At 37.9% G+C, this 27,925-nt stretch overlaps 1 protein-coding gene across 4 annotated transcripts in view; it reads left to right on the top strand.

The window, feature by feature from the left end:
* SLC7A2 (solute carrier family 7 member 2) overlaps nt 1-27,925 on the top strand; it is a 67,951-nt gene that overhangs the window by 936 nt on the left and 39,090 nt on the right. Inside the window, exon 1 of one of the 4 annotated variants that reach the window (XM_081045683.1) lies at nt 2,384-2,735. The exons of the other annotated variants lie outside the window; for them this stretch is intronic. Within the exon in view, the coding sequence (XP_080901809.1) occupies nt 2,625-2,735 (111 nt within the window). The 5' untranslated portion in view covers nt 2,384-2,624. Of the gene's footprint in view, nt 1-2,383; nt 2,736-27,925 lie in introns of those variants that run through there. 4 annotated transcript variants of the gene reach the window in all.

Below are 27,925 nucleotides of genomic sequence, written 5' to 3'. Positions count from 1 at the left end.
TATATTTTAAAAAATACGCTGACAGGGTCATCTAAGTGGAACCAGTACCTAAATCTCAGGAGCAAAAATGTTCAAACTTTCAAATTTTCATGCAGAACTGCCTAAAAAGGCGATTAGGAGATGTGACTCTTTCAGGACTGGCAGTAAGATTTATCTAGTCTTTTATACAGAAACACTCATCCTTTTAATGAGGGGATATGGTTAAATGTTATTCAAATAAAGCTATCTGAATCTTGGGGGCACGGGGGCTGGCATGAAGTTAGAGTATGAGTCCTCTGACTTGACACTTTCTCCTTCTTGCCCCAGCCGGTCTTTAAAACTTAAGTCCCCTCTTTTCCCCCTCAGAATTAATAATAATTACCTCCTCAGCAAATTGCAAACATTTATGTTTGTGGTCTTTTTCTACGGGATGTACACGGTAAGAATATTCTAATTATATACTTATGGTTGTTACGGGTTTTCCCTTTTGTAATATTAAATTCTTTTTTCTTTTAATTGCACTAAAGCTTAACATAAAATGATTTCTCAGTGCCGAAGAACATAAGCATTTATTTCTCCCTTTACTAAAACGTTGCTCGTTGGAGACTCTGGGAGGTCACATTATTTATTAGGGTTTTTCATGTTTCCTCCCTTGCCCCATACTTGGTTTACACTTGGTTAGGGGATATCATTTACCTTAAGGCTTTTTAATCGTTTAGGGTTTGCCTCAGCCTTGAAGACCAGAGTAAAACTCTGGGTGTTTCCTGCAAAGATTCACTTTGCAGACTCTTTGGCCTCTTGAGCACATCAGCAAAGCCTTTTGTTTCCAAAGTTTCTAATCATTATCACTGGACTTAGAGTCAGGACTCTGAACGGGAGAATATAGTCTAGGAGAAGAGGGGAGACATGGGAGCTGTTGGAGTTTAAAAAGTCTAGAATACTCTGGAGTTTTGCATATCCTATTCTCATATATATTTTGTCATTTGAACATATGTGCCTGAAGAATTGTAAAGCTCATGTTTCTTGCTTTCCACTACAGACCTGCTCACCTTTGCAGAGTGGGAGTGCCTGGTCTCCTTTCTAGATGGCCCGGCTTTTGTTCTCTTCTCATGCTTCCTTACTGAAGTTATCACTGTTTCTCCTGGCTCTTCTGGCCAGACCTGGAGCCCTCATCTGTGGCCATTTCATCTCTTGACAGCCCACTTTTTCAAATGGGCTTTCCCTTCAGGTTTTCCTCTGGTGACCTCTATTTCCCTAGTTTCTGTCTGCCCTTCTGTTTTGTTATCTTTGCTTGTTGTTTCATATATCCATATGTGTCTAGAAAGGTATGTATTTTTTTAAGTGTTCAGAGCCATCTGCTGGTTTTACTTTGGTGACTTTCAGTAACCAACTTTCCAAATAGAATCTTGAAAATACCTTTCTGTTGCTGTTTGATTTTTCCTCAAACATGCTATGAATGTTTCCCCAAACATTGATTTTTAAGGACTGGCTTTTTACTGCATGTCAGACATTAAAAGCAACATTTACAGTTGAATATATTTCTAAATATTCTAAACATGTTTAGTGCTTTGTGTCTCATTTGAATGTTTTGTCATCCAGCTGAATGCAGGTATATCTCATCTTATTGTGCTTCGCTTTGTTGCATTTCACAGATTTGGTTTTTTACAAACTGAATGCAAGACCCTCCACCAGTAAAAAGATTACAACTCTATTGCGATACTTCTTTATTGCTGTGGTCTGGACCTGAACTTGAAATCTTTCTGAGGCAAGCCTGTACTAAAAAACCCAGTTAGCTTTCAGATTTCAATTACATGATACCACTTGTCCAACTGGTTGTGAAAATCTAAGTGGTTAACTCATTTCTATACCTTTAATCTGAATATTCAAAACCACGTACGTACATCTAGCCTTGATTTTTAAAAAAAGATAATGAAATCGTTCTTTTCATTGTCTTCTGTTTTAACAAATTTTCATGCTACTGTGTAACAGTGTCTGGCACATAACACATGCCCCATATATCTTTGTTGTTGAGTGAATGCTACTGATTTTAATAATCTGATAAAGGCTGTTATGTTTGTCTTCAAATGTATACTCCTTCATTGAAAATTGCTGAGTCCCTGTTCTGTACCAGGCACCAGACAACCAAAAGTAAAGCATAGATCCAATTGTAGAGGGATTCTGCCATTATTTTTGCATTCGATAGAGCCTCCGTTGAGGGATTTTAGGAGTAGTTTTGTGTTTGTTGTAATGTTATGGAAAGTAACAACACCTATAAACAGATGACTTTAGTACTGTCTACACGAGAAAGCAAGGAAGGAACACACTCTAATGTAGTCTTACGCCACTTAACAGGGATACGTTCTGAGGAATGCCATGTTAGGCGATTTCATCACGTGCGAACATCACAGAGTGCACGTACGCAAACCAGGATGGCCTATGCTTCGTGATCCTAGGCCTGTCCAGTGTGTTACTGTCTAAAACAACATACGAGTAAATCAAGCTCAGAAGAAAATGAATCAAGAGATGCAGCAAACCCAAGATGTGTGAGGCTGCTGCTGGAGTGACACGGCATACTGTGTCACAGCAACCTTGTTTTATAAGTAGGAAGAGTCCACTCTAAATGAATGATGTAGTGTAGTAAAGACATGAACATCGTCCATTATCAACTATTATGTACTGGACATAATTGTAGGTGCTATACTTTTCTACGACTGGCAGAGCTGTGGGTTTGTTTACACCAGCGTCTCCACAAACACGTGAGTAATGTGTTGTGCTAAGACCTTATGACAGCTGTGACATGTCACTTAGGCAATAGGAATCTTTCAGCTCCATTATAACTTCATGCGACCACCGTCGTACACACGGCCCGTCTGTGACCGTGCAGTCATTAAGTGAAGATGCTGCTGCTTTACGATTTCATCATCCAAAGCACATGTGCTTGGTGTTTTTGTTTTAATGGTAGTAATAAATTTGTCCTGACTCTTATTATGTTTTCGTGGAAATGCCTTTCTGGCTGTTATTTCAGAAGTGTTGTTTGAGGCTGCAGAAGCGTCTGCGGGTTCATTTCTACCAGGCTCTAACTAGTGGCTCTCCCTAGCTGAGTTACGATAATCAGACCATGATTTACCTATTAACTTCTCTTGTCCAACTTAGTAAACGTAACTGTTATACATTAATCTGTGGAATCAAGCAGTATACTATTGTTTTACATGTGATTATGGGTCTTTTTAACTTTAAATGTTTCTGAGGATGGCCTCTGCTGCCATCAGTTAGCCTTCTCGTTGGTAAGTACCGTCAGTGTTGACTTTAAGATTTCAGTTAACACAGTTTGTGTGTAAAAGTCTGGGTTTGAATGTGTGGGTCACATCTGTTCTGTTCTTATACAGACTTTTACTTTGGATCTCTCTCCTCCGGGAAATCTGTGGTTCTGCTTTCTGGGTGTGCATGGACATGATACGGTGTTGAAAACCTTGGGGTTTCTTGCATCCGAGATTGAATCATCAAGTTATAGTGTCTTGTGTGATGACTTAGTGCTGCAGATGTCACGTATTTAATTTTATGCCTTCTTCCTATCCCGCTGCAAAAAATAAATAAATAAAATAAAGAGAGCGCACACCCATTCCACTGCTGCACACTAGCACCGCTCTTCAGAATTGGAGCCTAATCTGGTATTGAGCAATAAGGCGGATGATGGAAGAACATTTCGTAACCTTTCTTCCAGGAGTTAGAAGAAAAGAGAGCTCTATCTTGTATTCATTTTTGGAATATTTTGTGAACAATACACAACAAAGAATTTTTATGGCCCTTGTTGATTCTTGCTAGTTTTTCCCACAGTTGTGGGGAAAATTCCTTTCTTTCCTTAACCCACTCTGGCTTCATCAAGACTTCCTACATTATACAATTATACCTAATGCAATGCTGTTTATGCTGTCAAAGCACTTCCAGTGGAGACCTAGTGATCACACTGCATGGAGCCTAATGTCACCAGGGTGCTGTAGGACACTGTAATTATGATGCTCTCATTTTATTCTTCTCCGTTTGCCCATCCTTTTTGTGGGGGGGGGGGAGAGGGTCAGATTTTAAGATAATTGGATCTCTTCCATTTAAAAAATGCTTATTCGTTCAAAAATTCAAGTAATAAAATCAAACTTAAAGGTCCCTTTTTATTTATTCTACTCCTGTGTCGGCAGAAAGATCATATGTGAGTTGGTAACTTGATCATAATTAGGAGATAAAAGTTGTTAGGTTAGGGTCTTTTCCTGCCTTGGCTCTGGGTATCTAACTGTCATCTTGGTAAATGACAACAATGATATAGCACTAGTGGAATTAACAGTTATTATGTTGAACCATAAACAGAAAAAATGGGGTCTCTTTGCATGTTCCACCTTATTTGTTTACTCCATTAATCTGAACTCTGGGCAGATTTTCAAAATGCAATTAAATTTCTTCTTTTAAAAACCACCATAATCTCTAGACCTTGAAATATATTTGCGTACTGGGGGTGGCACATAATCTCTGTATCACATGCAGGATGTATTTTCCCAAAGCCTGTGGGTTATTCCCTCTCTCCCTCATTCATGCTATCTGGTTTCTAAAAGAAGGTATCCATGTGATGGAAACAACTGGATTCGATTTTTGTGCAACATTTATAGTATTTAGCAATTGTATGTGCAACCAAATTACTTAAGACTGTGTTGATACATTGGGATTCCTTTGGAATAGGAAACATGACTTTGTAACTTTGATTCTAAGAATATCCTATGAGGTATTCTATTTAGAGTCTTCCATGATCAGCATTTAGTTAATCCATGGGTGAATATATGTTGTATATATCTGTGGCCCAAATCTAGAGTCTGTAGAGAAACAAAGAATAAATAACCTAGTTTCTGTTCTTCAGAAGTTGACTACTCAGTGGAGTTAAAAAGTACACACACAATGGGAAGGGAATGATAAAGCTGCCATTTGAGGGATACAAAAAGCAGGAGGAGAGAGAACAATCTTTTCTAAACTCTTTTTAATACAGAGGGTGCCAAAAAAAGTGTATACCATTTTAAGAAAGGAAAAAGCTGTATTAAAATTGTAATACTCAATATACCAATAACAAAAGACGAATACAAGTCATGTGTATATATATTTTTTGGCACTCCCAGTGTATGCAGTGTGTTCCAGACATAAACCAAATGGCCAATCAGTTTATGTATTGTCATCCGCATTACAGTTCCTGTCACTACTGTGAAAACTATTAGGTTGGTGCAAAAGCAATAGCAGTTTAAAAGGTTAAAACAATTGCAAAAGCCACAATTACTTTTGCACCAACCTAATATTACACTTCCTCCTCCTCCAGTTGCTTGCTGCTAAAACTTGGGTCACTTGGACTTCAGCTCAAGCTGAGCAGTTGTTCACTAAAATTTGCATTTTGGAGGGCAATAATACTTATTCATAACTTGACAGAATTGGCCATCATTTATTACCCGGGGCATCTAGGAAATTGTGATGTTTAACTGAAAATTTAAATGATCCCGAAAGGTCTTAGAGGAAAGTTAAAATACATTAGGAGATTATATTTTAGATGCAAATATTGAAAAACAAAACCATTCCAAAAGTGCAATCAAATCAAGGACTTGAGTGTTGCACACCAGAAACTCCTGTGATGTTGTACGTCAACTATACTTTAATAAAAAAATATTAAGAACGTGAGATTATCTTAATTTCTTACTCTGACAGTTGAGTTGTTACCTTAGGCAAGCTTGGGCCTTTATTTGAACTGAATGAGTTTAAAAAACCCACAAAGGGTCTTGTCAAGAAGGGAAAGATGGTTAAGAGGCCTTCAGCCATCCCATTGTTGCTTCTCCCACAGAACACCCTCAGGACCAAGAAAGCAGTCCCCATGTACAGCTTCGTATTGGTTCCAATCTTGGCTTTCATCTTGAAATGGACGAGGGACTGATAAAAATTCTGATAGCTGAAGAGATCCTTGTCTATTCCTTGTTAGAGAGGGAAGAGTTCTTTTGTTAGAAGGAATCATGTTCAGTTTAGTGTCCTACCATTGACTCAGTAGAAGAAAATAGGCTTTTTAAAATAATTATATAACCCAAAACTATATTTACTGTAGTCTTCAGTTGTTGTCAGACATAGCTTTTTTATTGTACGAGGGTTTCCACAAAGACATGGAGCTGGGTACCACAGCTTCACCTTCCAGGTTTCAATTCTTGTGAATATACTTTTTTAAAAATAATCTGATAATTGTTCCTGAGAGGTGGTAGGTATATGTGTTGTGGGGGGAGGCAGGAAATCGATTTATATCTTCAATCTACTAGGCAAATCTTTATTTAAAGGAATCCTGGGGTGAGTTCATTTCTACTAGTAAAAAAATTACTTTGCAAGGTTTTTGTTTAATGGACCTTATATGCTCAGAGTTCCATTAATCATAGCTCTTCCTTTGCAACACACTGTTGTTATGCCATTATTGGTTCATGTATGACCAATAAATATTCATTTTAGGTGCTTGGGTTGTTTGGTGGGTGGATATTCATTATATTCTTATTTTATAATAATATATGAATAAGTGAAATTTTAAATCAATTTCTCCTAAATAAATTAATACAAGTTTTTACAAATGTCTTCTTTGTGTTTGTCCTTCAAGTAGAGAACATCTGTATTGAATGAAATTTTCCCTTTTCCTTCGGAAGACCATCTTGCTTTAGATAGTGATGTTTTTCTTGCTGAAATTCACTTTATGCAGGCATACCTTGGAGATACTGCCAGTTTGATTCCAGACCACCACAATAAAGCAAGTATTGCAATAAAGCGAGTCATAATTCTTTTGCTGGTGCAGGGTCTTGCTTTCAGTTTGTAAAGTACGTAACATCTGGGAAGTATAATAAAGCAAAGCACAACAAAATGAGGTATGCCTGTACTCACTTCTATAATGTTTCCACTCTCTGGAAGAAAAGAGTACCTACTATTTTTGCATGGGCTCATAGTCCACATCCACAGGATGTTTGCAACTTGCTTAGGTGCTTGTCCTCATAAAATGGAAATGAAAACTTCCTGATAGTTTGTATCAGCTTAGGTATGAATTCTTCGGGAAAATCCTATGTCTAAAAAGTTCAGGCTACTTTGTATAGTCTTTTTATCTACTTTAATGATATTAAACAACACAATTTTATGTCTGTGGGTGAATCCAACAGCAAGTTTTAAGTGGTTTCTTTAATTCTGTTGTAGTTTGGGAGACATTTTTGTGAGACCTAGAAGAAGGCTGAGGTGAGTTTTTGACATTCTATTCTGAGGGCTCAATAACATTCTAGAGAGTTTGGCCCACTTGAGGAATTTACCTTTGTTCCAAGACAACCAGTGCAAGAAAATGAAGTCAAATTGGCTATGGTTAATCAAGCCAGGTGAGATTGCTGTTTCAGTGTTTAGGTTTGACATTTTGCATTGATTCGGATTTTTATGAAGGAGTTGGCAGAAGGAATGACAAACTTCACCTGAGTCCAAAACCTGCTGAGAGTTCAGTTTGTTCATCACCTCAAAACAAAATAGCACTGCTGAGTTTTTTAGTGAGTCTCAGCGTGGAGTAAATGTTGAGCACCAGCTCTGTGCAGTGTGAGGAGTGGGCCATGTGATAAATGAGGTGCCCTGTGGACCACAATTTAGTTCCATGGAGCTTCATGGTGTTCAGTTACTTTCCTACAGAATCCTCTTTTCTCTTTGGCATTTTAATCTATATTATGAATTTACATTAACGTTTTTGGAGGAGAAGTTAAGATCATGTTCTTTGTAGTAAAAGCATGTTAATATGAGGTCCATGCTGTTTGAGCAGTCTCTGAAATTTCACTGTTCAACTCTTAAAAGATTGGACAAGTGAATCAAGTGGGAGAACTAAAGAAATTCCGGTTGGAAAAGAAAAAATTACATTGACTTACTGTCTTTTCTAATGAAAGGCTTCATGGTAAGTTTCATACAATTGTGGTCAACTGAACTAATGGTAATTGTAGTTCTTTGACATACAGAGAATGAGCTCTTCCTTTAGTCTAATATTCTCTCCGTTCTGATTATGTTTATACTTCAGTGGAAAGAAGAAGAACCTCACATTTGCACATAAGATGCCCCTGCCCCAATAACTTTGTGTAAGATTTCAAGATTCCCTGAATTCCAACCAGTGGACCCTTACGGTTTCAGAAACCCAGGATGAGAGCCCTACAATTCAGAAGCCATTTCAGCTCCTAGGAAAAATATCTTAGGACAGAGCGCTTTGGGGCAGGATGGGTCCTTCTTGGTCATAACCTGCTGACATAAGATTGCTCATGGCCTCCAAGGAGGAGCTGAGAACTGGCTCAGAAGTAGGTGTAGTTGTGGAGGGCTCTGAGTTAAAAATCTATGACAATGATACAATGATGCCCGTTTTCATTTATGTCATGGTGGGAGCACTTTGGACTTCAGTTGTCTCCCATATTGCCACTCTTTCCACCAAAGTTTCAGATTTGCAGATTTCTATGTCTACTTATGGACCTAGAAGTAATAAGTTTAGCTGAGATCATTTTAATTGAGTAATTATAAATATATGCAAAATGGGAAGAAAAAGGTAGATAAAAATAGTACCCTCTTGTCTAAAATTGTTGCACCTTCAGAATGACATTGGAAATCCAACCTTATAGCTCAGTGTCAGTTTGATGTGCATTTTCTTGCAGAAATCGCTGGAATTTAATAAACTTCCAGTTTAATAGAACTAAAGAGGGCATACTAAAACAGCAATGTAAGCATCACTTCAGAGCCTGGTCAGTTTGTAAAACCTAACGCTATTCCTTTTACTTGTTTAATCATGCGCCAAATGAATAACAGTGAGGCAAAGTAAGCAATTTTAAAGTTGCCTTCTCTACTGTAATTCTTATCTTTCACAAAACTTGATTTATAAGTGGTTAAAATTTGTAATGTTTGTTGCAAGAAGCCTTCTGTAAATGCATTACATTTGTGACATAGTGGTTGTGTAGGTGGAGTAGGACTTGTGTATGCTGTATTCATCAAGAAAACAGCACAAAGCACATTTACATGGCATTGAGAAACAACAGTGGGTGGTAATAAAATTTGTAGTACTAGAGAGCTTTGAAAGCATATCCTGGGCTGGTCCTGTTTTAAACACTCCTGAAACTTAGAATTTCACCTTTAAAACAAAATCACTTTTTTTCTTTAGATGGTAATACATGAATAAGGCTCAGTATCCTGGAAATTTGGTTATACTACTGTAAAAAAATGGTGAGACACTGGTTGTGATTACTAGTTTTGGATTCCTTACTCTAAACTTAACAAAGCATCAAAACTTGTGGACAATTTCTGATGCTTTGGAAGTGTTCATCTCCAGCCTCTCTGTCCCAGAACAGTTCCTGAGTTCCTGGCCCTATGTACATGCCAAGCACAGTGCAAGAGAGATTCGGAAGGGAAGCAAGCTTCTAAGAATGACATTTTAGAACTCTTTTTATAGATTAAGAAACAGATTGTATGAAGTGTAACTCATAGTAAAAGATATAAGACAACTAGGGGCAGAGTGAAGACTTAATTTCAAGCATTTTGACTTAGCCAAAGCTCTGATTCATATCTGGCCATTCTGCTTTTGTGAAAGCATGTCATAATCACTATATTATACTACTTAAGTAGTAGGAATTTTATGAATAGGTATCAAAATACAATATTAACTTAGAAATTTTTAGATTTTAAAATTCCTTGGAAATTAATATTTGAATAAGACATTTTAGTGTGTTATTCACACTGGCATTCTTACGATGCTAATTTTTTTTTACAATGCTAATTTTTTTAATGGCATGCTTTTACCAAAAAAAAGGAAAAATTGGGAAAATGTAATCTTAACCTAAAAAATGATGACTGTAAATATGGGTTCTGAGCCATCTCAAGTCATTAGGATTTAAACCTTGTAAGTGGTGCTTTTAAACAAGTTAAGTTCTGTTTGGAGTGCTATTGTGCTATCTTAAAGAATAAAAAGCTGTTTGAATTTTTATTTTTTTCTGATTATCATAGGTAACAGATGGTTTGCACTTTGTTCAGTGAACCAAACAAAAAAAGAGCAAACTTTGCATAAAATTTCTGTTGATATTGCATTTTGTCTCACTGAGATAGATCACATGATCTTTCTGAATAATGAATAGCATATTTACATTATCCTGCTCTTTTTTTTGCAACAGAGTACAAAAGATTGTGAAGGACAAACAATCACTTTTTTTGGTCACTTCAAATGTTATTCTTAAAGTATTTTTCTATTCTTACTGCATTGCTAACTCTAGGGATATTGCATCCCTTGACTACTTCTAGAACTGATAAATTGTTCCTGTGACTTTGAAAACTGAAGGCACCATTTATTTCACTAAACTACTGGAAATAGTAGTAAACTAATTTTTATATGGATTTTAAACATTAGACAAAGCCTTGAGAACCCACATCATTAATCCCAATTTTGAAAGTATTTAGTACAGTTGCTATCTATCTACTACTTGACTTTCTTCTGATTGACCATCACCAACTTATTCATACTTGTCCATTAACTGTTGTGAGTGCTGTTGAAAGGTAGAGGTGATGATAGCATAAGGCAAGCAGGATGATATCACTGAAGGGGAGATAACTTGACTAGTGATGAGTGCAGACACCAGCTGTGCTTGTTGGTACCAATGGTAATTTAAAATTCAATTGAAAGTCTCTTCTGTTTTAAGAATGAGCCTTTTCTCATCACATCTAATTTTAATGCATTACATATTAGACCAGGGGCATCAGTTAAGTTGAGCTACATAATTTCACCTCTAACTTTGTTATGCATGAACCAGAATTCAGGCCATTTCAAGAACTGGAAGAAAAGCGGTCAGTTTATTTGAGCAAATTTAATTTCTATTGAGTGAATTAAAAAGGGAAAAAAAGAATACAATACAATCTTTATTCCTTTTTTTTTGTTTGCCCCCCCAACAAAATGATGTGTGTAGAATAATGTTCAACGAGGAAAAAGTAGTTTTTCTCTAGTGTTTACATCAACAGAACTTCAACTGAAATTATTTCCTGAATTCAGTTTTCTGCATCTTTTAAGGCATGATATACTGGATTCATAGTTTTACCAAATCATGAGACTTTAGGCTCAGAAGACTAAATATTTTATTTCAAATAGAATCATGCCTAACCATTCCTCTCAGGTGTGTGTATTATGTAAGAGTGAGCTGGAGATTATATGTGTGCACACATAACCGCAGAAAAGTCAAAATTTCCTAACTGGTAACATAAATGGAAATATTTTCATATTGAAAAACAATAAAATGTTGAGAATATTTATAACTGTAGCGAACAACCAGCATTTTCTCCTTAACTTCTTAATCCTCAATGATAAATACTGATTTTTTTTCCAACTCCATTTCAATACTTAGGAAAAGAGGGGTTTAGGGTATCAGACAATCCCTTAAGCTTCTTTGTTGCTCTAGAAGAAAAACAGCAAGCAGCCCGTTCTCATTTATTAGTCTCCTAGGGTTTCCCGCCAAGAGTTTCTTGACATCTCTTTTGACCATGTCCAGTATGTTGCCACTTATGTCTGTTAGAGACCCTGATATGTGGCTGGGGTGGTCGTGGGGTGGTTGCAGCTGGTAGGTATTTAAGATAATTCAATTTATAATCAACACAGCATTTACAGCTGACTCCAGGTTTTCTTCTGCTTCTTCCCTCCTCCCCACTCCTTCTCTTCCTCCTCTTTTCTTCTTCCTCCCTCCTCCCTCTCCTCCTCCTCCTCCCCTCTCATTTTTCTTCTAGTTGGAAGTGTGAATGGGTAAACTATGTTGTTAAACCTAGGCCTAGCACTAGAGACTAGAGACTAGAGCACTAGAGACCTAGCACTTCAGCCTGTCAAGGCTGAACTTTTTTGTAGACCATGCTCAGGATGTCTCTTTTAACTATCTGCTGTCCTTGGCATGTAGGTTGTATTTTCTTCTTTTGGTAAGGTCAGCCTTGGAGAACATTGCTACATGCATTTGAAAGATGCTTTGGGGAGCACTCCAGTGTGTGGGAAATCCACACGTCTGCTTATACTTCATGGCATGAGAGCAATAGTACCCTCGCTTTCCCTCTCTCTGTTATTCTCTTCCTAAACTCCCTCTCTCCATCCTGACTCTAAATGCGAACTTTAGGATAATTGACCACCTTTTCTGAGTAGAAACACAAACCAAACAGTGATGATAGGGAGTGTTAATTCTGTTTCATTATAGAAAACTCTGCTTTCCCATCCATTTATAGCATCACGTTAACTTTGCGTGGAAGAGCCCTTTGTACTTACTCTAAAAAAGAGCCAGTGTTGTGTTTTCTGGAGATATCAACTTGTCTGTTTGTCATCACTTTTAGTCATTGCTTTTCTGAGTAACTTTTAAATGGAGCTAGGAAGTGCTCAGTTCATAATTTGAGTGAGAATAATATAGTTACTGCTTTAAGAAATTCTGTTATCAGTTATTACATTTGTTATGGTAGAGATTATTCACAGGACAGATTCAGTGAATTAGGTTTGTATTCCAGTAATATCTGTCTAAAGCATTAATCATTATGTATGTATATATTAAAAGAACTATCAAACTTAGAAAAACATCTGGCAGAACATATTAGAGTTTGGCTTTTTTAAGGATAATAACCATTTTATAAGGACTTGCTGTCAGGCACCAACTCTGGGGGCTAAACATCGAAATGACTTCCCATTTATAACTGCAACTCTGAAAGTTAGAATTTAGAGAGTTGGAACCCATAACAGGGACACCAAAGTTCCTTCACAAGCCACCTCTTCACAAACTGTGACATAGAGAACCAATGACTTCATAGCACTATTGCCATTTTTGAAGCAAATGAAATCTTTGGCTCATTGGCCGAAAGATAAATATTAAACTTTATAATTCAATTTTTCTTTTAAAACTAGAGAGCAGTCAATTTAAAAAATACTGTGTGTCCCAAAATGTACATTGGGAGTTGGGAGGAGTGACCTAGAAAACATTTATAAAGAACCCAGAAGAGTCCCTCACATTGTGAAAAGAGTAGATGTGGAGTAAAACTGCAGCTTAGAAAACCTTAATTTTTATTCTAGATCTCTTTAAATAGGTCAGAACACACTGGTGTAGAAGTAATTTCAAATATATTTTCCCTTCTTGAGAGTACACAGAGAAAGGAACTGGGCAATATGTAGCGGCTGTTGACGGGAGTTGACTCCTTGCAACGATTAGGTGGGTGCAAAAGTACTTGCGGTTTAAAAGGTTAAAAATTATTGCAAAAACCACTAATACTTTTGCACCAACCTAATATCTAATTTTGGGATAACTTAAAATGTTAATTTAATTTTAATTTTTAGAATAACTTAAGGTTTCCCTCTTAAAGCTATTCTGGGAACAAAATTCAATTTTTGCTCTAGAACGGGTGTCCAAACTTTTTTCAACCAAGGGCCATATGCGGTAAAATACACAAACAGCCGGGCCACTCACTCGAGGTGAAGTACATATTGCCTCACCTGGTTTATTTAAGTAAACTAAATATATTTTTGGAATTTGCTGCGGGCCAATTAACAATGGATTGCGGGCCACAGTTGGCCCGCGAGCCGCAGTTTTGACACCCCTGACCTAGAAGGTCCTTTTCCTGCTTCTTAGATCCCATATTCATCTCTTAAGCTAGCTTCACTATCCTTCATTCAGCCAAAAATGTTGTCTTGTAAAAATGGTCAAAAAAGCTTCATCTTCAAGCAGATTCTAGTTTTTTAAATTATGAACCACAACTACCGTAAATCCTGGAAGCATAACAGTAATTAGGATAAAATCAGTGGAGACTGATGAATTTTACTGAAATGAGAAAGACAAAATCTGTTCACGTGTGGTCTGAATATTCCCAGTATTTAGTATTTTCTAGGTTAGAGCTTTTCTGGTCTTGCAGAAAAGCGTTTTGTGTATGATGGCAGGTGCATTGTTAGAGCTGTTATGAAAGATATTACCTGCTATTCAGAATTAAATATTCCATGTAGGTGTATAGGGAAAAGGAAAGAGAAAGAGGAATTATAGTTCTTACCGCAAAAAAAGACTGTTGCATCAGGTGAACCTTTAAACTTAAGACCCATTTACCAAATCAATACTTATTTGATCTGAGTGGTGGATGTGTAATGGTGTAATGCTCTTTGAAACTTTTCAAAAGTCATCACTATTATGAGGACATACCTGGTGGGGCTTTTTTCTTTTTTTTTCCTGGTCATTGTGAACTTACATGTCTGCTACTTTTTTGGAAAGTGAGGATGTTGAATGGGGTGGGAGGTTTTGGCAATATGGACTTCAGTGTAAACTGAAGTAAACCTATTATCAGTGTAAACAGTGTAAACCTATTATCTGACCATTGGTTTGTACATATGCAGAGAATCATGAAAAACTTAGTTTTTCAGCCACAAAAACAGAAATTGTACCTTTAACTCAGAATTTGAGTTGGCAGATACTTTAGCTAATACCCTTCTAACGAAACCTTGTTCTGCAAATTTCTTAATCATTTTGAATCACCTGTTCTCTTTAAAATAATGACATAAATCTGACATCTTTATGGGTGGGCAGCTTCTTATGAGAACACCCTTTAGTCGTAGCAAGGTCTACCTTTTATTTGGTTACTATCATAATCTTTTTATATTTATTTCCTTCATTTGAAGTTTTTATCTTCTGGTTTAATGTGGATAGCGTCCTTGTCTTCTTACACATCACCACTCACATATTCGAATGAAGTTTTATCATCTCTTCTCTAAAGTCTTTTTTCCCCCAAGAGTGAAAAGAAGTGAAATGTAGAAATAATACCAACTTATGTTTCTAAAGCGCTTTTCTATTTGCCAGATGCTTTTCCTGTTCACTTATGTCTTAGAGCAGTTGTTTCAAAGATGAGAACACTGAGACTCCAGTGACCTGCCCAGACCCATGGCTGCTGACTCTCAGTACTTGTTGGCTAGACGCTGAGCAGGGTTCCCTCTCGGGGTCCCGCTACTTCCCTGCTTAGTGTGCCCGAACCCCTGTTTCTTTAATTGCTGTTCAAGTCATGATGTGGTTTCCAGACCCCTCACCTTCTTCTGGTCACTCTTTAGTGGATATACTTCTGGTCAGCCTTTAAGAAAAAAGATGGTGGCTACAGCCAAGCATCCAAACATTCAGAAATATTTGAGTGTGACTGTGTGTCAGGTACTCTGTAGGTTTTTGGCATACACAAGTAAACACAACAGTCAAGCAAAATCTGTGCCCTTATGAAGCTTATATTCTGAGGGTTTTCAGTGAGGCTGAGACCACTGCCCCTAACCGATATCCTACAGGAGTTTGGAACAAGTGCCTAATGAGTTGGACTAGCAGACTCGGTGCTGTTAAGGAGTTAAGATGGGGATTCTATATGAAAACTTCAAATGATGTATCAAATATATACTAATAGCTCTGCTGGTTTTCATTCCTTCAAATAGATGACTTCTGTGAATTAAGAAAATAATGTTGACTTCAACTGAATTAGACCAGTTCATTTGTAGGCACAAAATGAGGCTATAGAAAAAAATTTGGTAATGGAAAGGAAAGGCCCCTGATATTACCAGAGGCCATTTGCAATAAAATCTAAGCAAAATGAAAACACAAAAGATGTGAGTTTCAGGGCCAGACGTCTTTATTTATTCTGAAATACATTTTAAATTCAGAAATATGGGGAGAATTGAGAATGTTAGATACATGAAAACGCAAGAGATGGATAAGGAATGAACTAGATAAATTGTAAAATGAATACTATGTTTCCGAAAATCTTACATGTTTTAGTCAAAGTCTTCAGTATTTATATTAAAACTTTCTTATATTAAATCTTTGGAGGTTTTTGTATCTAGAACAAGTGAGTTTTAATACATGTTAGAATTTTAATACAGACTGTTATAATACTTATTTAGTTCTTTTTCTTGGTCCTTAAAATGTTTTTCTCCATTGCTTATATTTTAATAACTATTACATTTTCAGTCTTAAGGCAGTAATGGTTCATGAATTTGAAACGTTAAAATCTGTTGGAGGTGAAGTTCTAAAATTCCAAAGTCTTCCAAATATATTTTTGGTAACATCTGGATGGTGACCTTCAAATTATCTTCCATCAGCTGGGTGTTCGGTGAGCTGCCAAGAGCCTGGGAACAGGTAGAATTCTGCATCTCTCCTTGCTTCTAGGTTATGTGATATAGAGGAAAGAGCGTGGACTTTGGAGCTTCATAACCTTAGATTCAAATCCAGCTCTGTTACTTCAAGCAAGTTGCTTAACATCTCTGAGCATCAGTTTCATCATCTGAAGATGGGACATTTCCCCTGAGCTTGTTGAGAGGATTATTAAAATCATGTATGTCAAGAGCCCAGAACACAATAGGAGAGCAATCAATGATCCCAATTATTTCTTTTTATTTTTATATCCTATATTTATTCCTTTCCTCCCTCCGCTCCCCGTCCTTCCATTCACTTCTCCCTCCCTTCTTTCCTTCCTTCCTTCCTTCCTTCCTTCCTTCCTTCCTTCCTTTCTTCCTTCCTTCCTTCCTTCCTTCCTTCCTTCCTTCCTTCCTTCCATTTTGCCGCCATAACATCCAAAACTAAAGGAGCAGTATCCTGCAACTCTTGAGCATGCTATATTGAACTAGATGATGTAATCATTGGCTAACATTGGCTTTTAACCAAGCCGTGGCGACAAGTTGCTTTCCTTAAGGCATGCTCTGGATAGTATTTCATCTCAGTTTAGAAAGTGTATGTCATAACTGGGCTATTTATTGGCAGAGAACAGCAGCCTGTGCTTCACTTCTGGGATGTGGATGTTAACACTTTGCTCATCAGGGCACACTCTGTCTCTTCAGCCTAGTACTCATCGTGGGAAACTTTTAGCTCTGAGAGAAATGTAAACTCCATGCTTGTCTCTATAGATGGCACAAACCAATCAAAAGCTGCAGTAGCTGTAAAAAACTAGAACCATTAGGGGAAAAAAGTTGTGTTTTTTAAAAGAAATTGTGAGACTTCATGACGTTGCTTTTGGTAATCTTATTACCATGTTTCCCCGAAAATAATACCTAACCGGAAAATAAGCCATAGCATGATTTTTCAGGATGACATCCCTTGAACATAAGTCCTAATGCGTCCTTTGGAGCAAAAATTAATTTAAGACCAGGTCTTATTTTCGGGGAAACACAGTGTGGAGTCAGACAGACTTGATTTTGTGTTCTGACTTTGATATACACTAACTAGTATTTAATCTCTCTAAGCTTTGGTTTTCTGATCTGTAAACTAGAGACTGATAGTACCTAGCTGATAGGGTTATTGGGTAATTTAGTTGGGTGAATATATGCAATGCCCTTGATTAATATCAGCTCTCAGGAATGGCAGGGGAAGTAAAAGCCATAGTGGTGATAGCATATTTGTGTACATTTTATGAAATTGTCTCATTCCAGGAACTTGCCAGAACTCTTCGTAAGTTTTAAATTGATGGTTGAATTCTCTTTAAGCAATATCAACGAGAGTTTCTCTTTTCTTTTATATTCCTGCTGCCATTTTTTTTATTATTAATTTCAGGTGTACAAAACAACATAATGATTAGAAATTTACACCCCTCACAAAATGATAACCCCACCAAGTCTACCCACCTGACACTGTAGATAGCTTTTTAACACCATTAATTATATTCCCTATACTGTACTTCACATCTGGTGACTATATATATATTTTTAATTATAGTTGACATTCAATACTATTTTATATTAGTTTCAGGTATACAGTGCAGTGGCCAGGCATCCATACAACTTATGAAGTGATTCCCCCTGTCAAGTCCAGCACCCATTTGACACCATACACAGTTTTACAACATTTTTTACTACATTCCTATACTACACTTCACATCCCTGTGACTATTTTGTAACTACTAATTTGTGCTTCCTAATCCCTTCACCATTCTCACCCATCCCCTCAACCCTCCTCCCATTTAGCAACATTCAGTTTGTTCTCTGTGTCTGAGTCTATTTCTGATTTGTTTATTTATTCTCTTCTTTGTATTTCACATATAAGTGAGATAATAATGCTATTTGTCTTTCTCAGTCTGACTTCTTTCACTTAATATCCTTGTCATGCAAGGCAGCCCGCGGCGTCTCTGCTCCCACTCCCCACATAAGAACACAGGACATGGTGAGGCCAAAAAGGAACACCCGCGGAGCCATAGGTAGGGGAGTCATACCACTATAGTCTCACTGGAGGCTGCATTCACATGACGTGCGACCTGCTGTCCGCTTTTCTGCCAACCGACCGACAACTCTTGCTAGCTGCAATCCGCCGTGTTAACTGCAATCCGCGCTTGCTAGCTCAGCCACCATCTTCTTGCTAGCCCCCATTTTCTGCTAGCGTAGCCATGGCAGTTGTATTAGTGGCCAATGGCTCAATGGTTACAGCTGACGGCCAACTAGCCACAGCTGATGGCCATACAGTCACAGTTGGTGGCCATCTACTACCCGAGCCAGCACCTTTCCACGTGAGGCCGAGAGCCTGGAAACTGCTCTCTGGGGCTCTGTTTCCACAATCCTCTAGGTCCATCCATGTTGTTACAAATGGTTAAGATTTTATTCTTTTGTATGACAGAGTAATACTCCATTGTATAAATGTACCACAATTTCTTTGTCCATTCATCTATTGAAGGGCATTTTGGTTATTTACATATCTTGGCTATTGTGAATAGCACTGCAGTACACATGGAGTGCATATATTATTTTGAATTCATGTTTTGGATTTCTTTGGATAAATATCTACAGTAGAATTGCTGGGTCATAAAGTAGTTCTATTTTTAATTTTTTGAGAAACTTCCATACTGTTTTCCATAGTGGCTGCACCAATCTGCAATCCCACCAACAGTGCACAAGAGTTCCCTTTTCTCCACATCCGCGCCAACACTTATTGTCTATTGATTTATTGATGATGGCCATTCTGACAGGGGTGGTATTTCATTGTGGTTTTTATTTGCATTTCTCTGGTTAGTGACGTTGAACATCTTTTCATATGTCTTTTGGCCACCTGTTGCCATTTTCTTTTCCCAGGATAATTACAAGTCGCCTGTCTCTGAATCCTGTTCTTGCAAATCTGTTCCTCCAGGTCAGCCTGCACTGAGGATGTGGAGTTTGGGGACTCATCTTTTGCCTCTCACCCTGCTTTCTACATAGCTGTTTGTATCCAATTGCCTTGTGCTTCCCTAATCTTTTTTTTTAAATTTATTAGTTTCAGGTGTACACGACAAGGTAATACTTAGACATTCATCATTTATATCCCTCACGCTGTGACCCCCCCTCCCCGCATCCACTATCCCTCCGACCTCACACCGAGCCATCACATTATATATATGTGCTTCCCTAATCTTTGCTTCAAACCCTTCAGACTGTTGCTCTTACTTTTTCCCCTGCTATTGTACCTCATTTACTTCAAGGTCACTTTTATAAAGAAGGTGCAAGTTTCTCCAGGTCTTCTGAATAAGAGAGGCCAGATTCCTAAAACAACTGTGCACATTCAGTTTGCCAAGCTAACTCTGATTGCTCAAAATATTCTCTGCTGTCTTTTCTCCGTAAAGCCTTCCAGACTGATCCAGTAAGAACACCCTGCTTCTTCTCCTAGGAACCCTGGTAAGGGATCCAGCAATCCCAATCTACCAGTAGAACATTTGATAGATTGAAATAACTTATACCTCAACAATAAATTTAGGAAAAGAAGAGTTTTCTGTAGAAGGAATTATTAGTTATTATCATAGTGAAACATATGTTAAAGCTATATTATATTTAGTTTTGAATGCTATTTGGCACTGATTTTAGAATTTGGGACATTTTGAGACTTTGATAAGTGACAAATGCATTTAAAATCTTAAAACATACTCGTAGGTTATGTGTAATAAATAGCAAACGTGTTTTAGGAAAGAATCATCAAAGGTAGAAAGTTTCTTATTATGGTGTATGTTCCATTAAAATATATTTCAAGGCACAGTTATATCAAGCTTAGAGATTCATGAAAGTGTATTTTTGGCTCTAATAAACAATACGGATGTATGTTTATCCACACACACACAAATAACTCATAAATCTCAACAACAAAAAAAAATCCAATTATAAATGGGCAGAAGGCCTGAATAGACACTTGTCTAAGGAAGACATACAAATGGCTATCCTGTTTCTCTGAAAATAAGACCTAGCCAGACAATCAGCTCTAATACATCTTTTGGAGCAAAAATTAATATAAGACCCAGTATTATATTATGTTATATTGTATTGTATTATATTATATTATATTATATTACACCTGGTCTTATAGTTAAATAAGACCAGGTCTTATATTAATTTTTTAATTAATTATATTACTTTTTTAATCAATTTTTTGAGAGGGTAAAGGGGGCCAAATATATGGTGATGGAAGGAGACTAGACTTCAGGTGGTGAGCACACACTAGAGTATAAAGATGTACTATAAAGTTGTACACGTGAAATTTATATAATGTTAACTAATGTCACCTCAATAAATTCAATTTTAGAAAATAGTGATGTAAAAAAGTCAATACTTTTTCAACACAGAAATTGTTGAAAAAATTGTTTAAACATTATATTTTAGTATTTTTTACAATTCAAGGGGTATGTGGTGAGTTCCAATTCAAGGGTTATATGAAGACACATAGGACACAGTTTCTGCCCTCTAGGTTTATCAAATCCATGTGTTGGAAATGAGGTGATAAGCCAAATACATATGGTGCTCCAGTCCAGGGCACAGGTGATACACGTCATCCAGAGAGGTGTCAACAGGACATCATGGGCTCTCCAAAGAGGGGTCACATCCACTTGAGGGGATTAAGAGGAAGTTTCATGGAGAAGTCAGGATTTGAAAAGGACCTAGAGAGAGGAATAAATATGTTTGGGCATAAGGGTATCTACAATTAGAGAGGAGGTTAAGAAGACGTTCTTGATAGTGAAACATCATGAGCAAAGGACTCTGAAAAGTATGGGAACTGTTGGCAAAATAGCACACAATTCTCTTTGACCAAAATAAGGTACAATGTGAGGGAATTGTGGGGAGAGGAAGGGGAAAAGAAGAGTAATAATAGTAACAGCTCACATTTATTGAATACCTACTATGTGCCAAGCATTGTTTTAAGCATTTGTATTAACTGATTTAATCCTAAGAAAGATAAAGCTAGAAATACAGATTGAGTCATAGTTTGGACTTTGAATGATGAGGTAAGGAGTTTGTATTCTGGTTTGCAGTGAAGTGTCTGAAGTGCAACAAGGAATAACTGCTCCTGTGAAGTGAGGACCAGGGTATGAACTAAGGTTATAGCAGTTAGGATGGTGTTCATGGAAATTTTAAATTGAGGTAGTTGGGCATATTAGAAATCCCCATGAGCAGCAGTGTTAGTATTTTCACATTTGCAACTTTCCAAAAAAGACGATACCTTTTAAAATAAAGTAACGTGAGTTTATTTTATATTTCAATATTGATTTGTGCCCATACATCTGCTATACTATATGCATTTTTAAAGTATCTTTTAAAAAGCATGTACCTGCTTTAAACTTACTTAACTTTTTAACCTGGAGCTGAATATATGTGTTACTGAAATGACCTCTGTAAAGCTATTTCAAGCTTAGAATTTTTTTGGATGTGATTTGTTTTGGAAAGATAACATAGTACCATAATGATATTTATTCTCACTGATTTGTTGATATTATTGATTAGGCTAATATATGCAAGACAACTACAAACTACAGTAATTTCCCTATTAGTCTTTTTTGTAGTCCTTGAGACTTTTTACTTGTCTTCTAGGAAAAATATATTTAAAATATGAAATTGTATATTTTGGATGCCAAAGAATGTTTATCTTTTAGGAAAGTGCAGGGAAATCCTTATAGGATTTAAGCAAAAATTTGGAAAAGCTGTGCGTTCCCCCTACACACAAAAGCTTATAAATGGTTTATGTTTGTTCTTTGTGGTTGATGGCAGGTTACAGTGCAGGACTGGAAGAATTCACATCAGATTAATTTGGCAGGATTCTGATAGTTCCTTGATATTCTAGGCACACTGTTTCTGTCCTGTTAGTTTGTGTAAACGTCTTGATTAAGGAATTGCACTAAGGGAGCTCTTCTCTCTTACGCACACTGAATTCTGCCTGCCATCATCTAGTGCCTCTGGAATTCTACTCCTGGGCCAGACCTCTCTGTGAAGACAGCCATGGCGGGACCCAGCCCAAAGGTGGTGCCAGTAGCCCCAGAGTGGGGCTCTTCCCTGGAAAAAGCCTCACTGGGCTGTGGCCTCTTTTCAGCTTTCTGGCAACAAGTCTCTCATTAGCATGGGGTGCTGGGATACGCTTGGCTAAGGAAAAAAAACCCAAGGCAAAGCCTTGAAGAAAGCCCTAGTCTTTACTTGTGTCCATGCCCAGAATGATGCATTGCTAGCATGCAGCCAGTTGTAAAGGAAAGAAATCAAACCCAAATGTGAAAGCAAGTTTCTTAATGCTTTCATTTAAAGTTTTCTGTCATGCAGCTTCCTTAGGGAGAGAACACCCAGTGGCCAGGCTCAGGAAATTGTATTTAGAAGTTCTTTTAACCAAGATTACAGAATATCATTGAGACTGTACACAAATGACTCTAATGGCTGCAGCCACACAACCTCTTAGGCAAGAGGAGGAAAATGATCCAGGCTGTATGGAGCCTTCGAGAATAAAAACATCACCAGCCACAGCAAAGCAGTGCTGAGCATGTATCCTTGGACCTAAATATGTTGTGCCACCCTAGTAAGTGGCCGCAGGAAGGACTAGGCAGGATTCTTACTATGTTTCATCACATTTTCTCAGATGATATAACGAAAAGAACTGTTTGTCATCAACATCTACTTTTGTTTTTACCTGGGCATATGCATAAATACTGAAATCAAGACTAGGTTCTCGGCCTCCCCTGAAGACTCCATCAAATATGCTGTTTAACTCATTCTGTTTAACTGGGTTTTACATTTCTAGGATTACATTTTTTTATTTCTACAAGTTATATTTAGTTTTTTAAAAAAATATCTGCCTGGTTATTTTGGTAATATCTTGTTTTGATTCATTTTTAAAATTTAATCTTTTTGGACGTCATCAAAATGGCGGCATGAGGTGAGCCTCTGTAAAGCTCCCCTGGAATTTACAACTAATCGAACAAGAATAACTCCACAAAGGACTCCCTGCACAGCAGACAGGCAAGACGAAGAGGGCCACTACTGAATTCACCTAAAGGTGGGAGAATCGCGCGAACAGGGGAGGAAGGAAAGGAGAAGTGCGGAGACGGAGCCCCGCATGGGGCAGGACGCAGACCTAGCTCAGTGCTCCGAGCTCGCTGCATCCTGGAACTACCGCAGCTGCGGGAGAGGGAAGGCCTCGAACTGCTAGGGCTCCGCTGATGGCCCACAGGGCTGAGGGGGCAGCATATAACACGGCTGAACCCAACGCTCATGGCAGAGACCTCAGAGAAAAGACTGAGGGAAGAAGGCTGAAAACAGTGGTTTAAGCCCTCACTGCCAAGCAGAGAATGGAAGCTTTAGGCAATGAGACTAGCCGCCCCCTCCCTACTCTCCCAGAGCTCCCCCCACCCCCACCTGCCCGGTGCTACAAGTGGCAAAGGGGCGGGAGCTGTGGAAGCAGGACCAGCTGTGGTGGTGGTGGCCTCCATTGCTCTGGGCCACCTCTCATAACTCACCCCGCCCCATCCCCACCTATCTGGGCGGATCCCTGCAGGAGTAAACAGAACTGCTGAAACATACGGGCTCTGAATCTGCTGCAGGAAGAGCTTTGGAACTTCAAAAGCTCTCCGCATACTTACAGGGACGTTGTGCCCTGTGACCCAGGCGAACTATTAACAGAGGAGAAACCCGTCTCCCAGGAAATCCCCCCATTGTGTGAGAAGCTGGAATAGTGCAGAGAAAACATAGCACTACCGTGTGAGAGAGAAAAAAAAGGCTTCAGTCCGAGAGAAAATAAAACATTCTACCAACAAGTACTGGAAAACAAAGACCTCTTCCTATCAGCCTGTTTCAGGAGCCACTCCTGTAGATGTCTAGGAAGAGAAATAATAAATCAGTAATTGCCATGAATAACCAAGGAAACAAGACAGCTCAGAAAGAAAGTGAAAAGTCTCCAGAAAAGGAACTTAAAGATATGGAAATATATGACTTAAATAACAGAGAATTCAAGATTGCATTTCTGAAAAAACTCAACAAGATGCAAGAAAACACAGAAAGGCAGTTTAATGAACTCAGAAACACAATCAAAGAACAACATGAGTGTCGTGCGGGGCAGCCTGCGGGGTCTCTGGTCCCGCTCCCCACATAAGAATGCAGGACACGGTGAGGCCAAACAGGAACACCCACGGAGCCATAGATAAGGGACTCAAACAAATATATTCTCGCTGGCGGCTGGGCTGGAGACACAGGAAGCAGAATCTACATAATCTGCAACCCGCCGTCCTAACAGCAGTCCGCGCTTGCCAGCCACCATCTTCTTGCTAGCCCCCATTCTTTCTGCTAGCGTAGCCACAGCAGTTATATTAGTGGCCAGTGGCTTACGGGTTACAGCTGACGGCCAACTAGCCACAGCTGATGGCCATCTGATTACAGTTGATGGCCATTTACTACCCGAGACAGCACCTTTCTATGTGAGGCCGAGAGCCTGGAAACTGCTTTCTGGGGCTCTGTCCCCACAATGAGCATTTTACAAAAGAGATTGAAAATTTTAAAAAGAACCAAATGGAATTTCTGGAGATTAAGAACTCAATAGAAGAAATTAAGAAAGACATAACCATTCTTAATTAGGTAGTAGAGTTGACCAGATGGAGGAAAGAATCAGTGACATCGAAGATAGAAACCTGGAAATTACACAGATGGAAGAAGAAAGAGACTTGAGACTTAAAAGAAATGAAAGAACTCTACAAGAACTTTCTGACTCCATCAGAAAGAGCAATATAAGAATAATGGGCATACCAGAAGGAGAAGAAAGAGAGAAGGGAACAGAGAATATATTCAAACAAATTATTGATGAGAACTTCCCAATCTTGTGGACAGAACTGGATCCTCGAATCCAAGAAGCAAATAGAACACCTAATTACCTCAATCCCAATAGGCCTTCTTCAAGGTGCATTGTATTGAAGCTGTCTAAAATCAACGACAAGGAATCCTCAAGGCAGCCAGGGAAAAGAAGATGGTAACCTACAAAGGAAAACTCGTTAGATTATCATCATATTTTTCAGCAGAAACTCTACAAGCCAGGAGAGAGTGGAACCAAATATTCAAACTATTAAAAAAGAGAAATTATGAGCCAAGAATAATATATCCAGCAAAGATGTCGTTTAGATATGAAGGAGGAATAAAGACCTTTCCAGACATACAGAAGCTGAGGGAATTTTCTAATACACGACCTGCACTACAAGAAATACTAAAGGAGGCTATTCAACCACCATCAACAGGGACAATTTGTGGCAACCATAACATAAAAAGGGGGAGAGTAAAGGCCTGAACTGGAATATGGGAATGGAGAAAGTAAGTGTGCTGAAGAAAATGGAATACTCTAAATATCAAACTTTCTTTTACATGAACTTAAGGGTAACCACTCAAAAAAAATCCAGAAACTGTAATATATACTGTAATAAAAGAAGAAACAGAGGGAAACATCATAGAATACCACCACACAGAAATAATAGACAACAAAAAGGCAAAGAAACAATGGAGACACAGCCTTACCAGAAAACTAAAGATAGAATAACAAGAAATCCTCACATATCAATAATCACCCTAAATGTAAATGGACTGAACTCACCAATAAAAAGGCACAGAGTAGCAGATTGGATCAAAAAACTAAACCCAACCATATGCTGTCTCCAAGAGACACATCTCAGCTACAAGGACAAGCATAGACTCAAAGTGAAAGGGTGGAAATTGGCACTCCAAGCAAATGGTACCCAGAGAAAATCAGGTGAAGCCATAATGATATCAGATGAAACAGACTTCAGGGTGAAAAAGATAACAAGAGACAAAGATGGACATTTCATAATGGTAAAGGGGACTATACAACAAGAAGACATAACAGTCATCAATATTTATGCCCCCTATCAGGGAGCACCGAAATATACCAAGCAACTACTAACAGAACTAAAAGGAGAAATTGACCAAAACACAATTATACTAGGGGACTTAAATACATCATTGACAGCTATGGATAGATCATCCAAAAGAAAATAAATAAAGAAATAGCAGCCCTAAATGACACATTAGATTAAATGGACATAATTGACATTTATAGAGCACTTCATCCTAAAACATCAGACTATACATTCTTTTCTAGTGTACAAGGAACATTCTCAAGGATAGACCATATATTGGGACATAAAATCAGCCTCAGCAAATTTAAGAAGATTGAAATCATACCAAGCATATTCTCTGATCAGAAGGCTTTGAAATTGGATATCAAAGGCAAAAAGAAAGCAGGAAAAAAACACAAATAACATGGAGATTAAACAACATACTTTTAAAGAACAACTGGGTCAAAGAAGAAATTAAAGGCTATATCAAAAGATACATAGAAACAAATGACAATGAAAATACATCCCACCAAAATTTTTGGAATGCAGCAAAAGCAGTTTTAAGAGGGAAATTTATATCATTACAGGCCTATGTCAAGAAACAAGAAAAATCCCAAATAAATAATTTCATGTTACACCTTAAAGAACTAGAAAAAGAAGAACGAATAAAACCCATGGTCAGAAGAGGCAGACCAGAAATCAGAGCAGAACTAAATGAAATAGAGAACAAAAAGACAATAGGAAAAATTAATGTGACAAAGAGCTGGTTCTTTGAAAAGATTAACAAAATTGGCAAACCCTTGGCTAGACTCACTAAGATAAAAAGAGAGAAGATGCTAATTAACAAAATTAGAAATGAAAAAGGGGAAGTTATCACGGACACCACAGAAATACAAAGGATCATCCAAGAATACTATGAAGGACTATATGCCACCAAATTCAATAACCTAGAAGAAATGGACAAGTTCTTAGAAACACATAGCCTTCTAAGGCTGAACCATGAAGAACTGGAAAATTTAAACAGACCAATCACCAGTAACGAAATTGTATCAGTCATCCAAAACCTTCCCAAAAGCAAAAGTCCAGGACAAGATGGCTTCTCTAGTGAATTCCAACAAACCTTCAAAGAGGATCTAATACCAATTTGCTCAAACTCTTCCAAAAAATTGAAGAAGAGACAGTACTCCCTCACTCATTTTATGAGGCCAGCGTTACCCTGATACCAAACCTGGTAAGGACAACACAAAAAAAGAAAACTGCGGACCAATATCTCTGATGAATACAGATGCAAAAATCCTAAACAAAATTCTAGCAAATCGAATACAACAATGCATTTAAAAGATTATTCATCACGACCAAGTGGGGTTCATACCCGGGGCACAAGGATGGTTCAACATCTGCAAATCCATCAATGTGATACGTCACATCAACAAAATAAAGGACAAAGTCATATGATTATATCAATTGATGCAAAAAAAGCATTTGACAAGATACAACATCCATTTATGATGAAAACACTTAATAAAATAGGTATAGAAGGAAAATACCTTAACATAATAAAGGCCATATAAGACAAGCCCTCAGCTAATCTCATGATTAATGGTGAAAAACTGAAGCAGTTTGTTCTACGTTCAGGAACATGACAGGACTCTCCCCTGTCACCTCTGCTTTTCAACACAGTGTTGGAAGTCCTTGCCAGAGCAATCAGGCAAGAGAAAGAAATAAAACGCATCCAAATTGGGAATGAAGAAGTTAAATTATCACTCTTTGCAGATGACATGATGCTATATATAGAAAACCCCAAAGACTCCACCAAAAAGCTATTAGAAACAATCAACGA

The sequence above is a fragment of the Rhinolophus hipposideros genome (assembly GCF_964194185.1).
Source record: "Rhinolophus hipposideros genome assembly, chromosome: 4".
Classification (NCBI taxonomy): Eukaryota; Metazoa; Chordata; class Mammalia; order Chiroptera; family Rhinolophidae; genus Rhinolophus; species Rhinolophus hipposideros.
The sequence above is the reverse complement of the archived record's forward strand: the minus strand, read 5'-3'. Positions and strand labels throughout refer to the sequence as shown.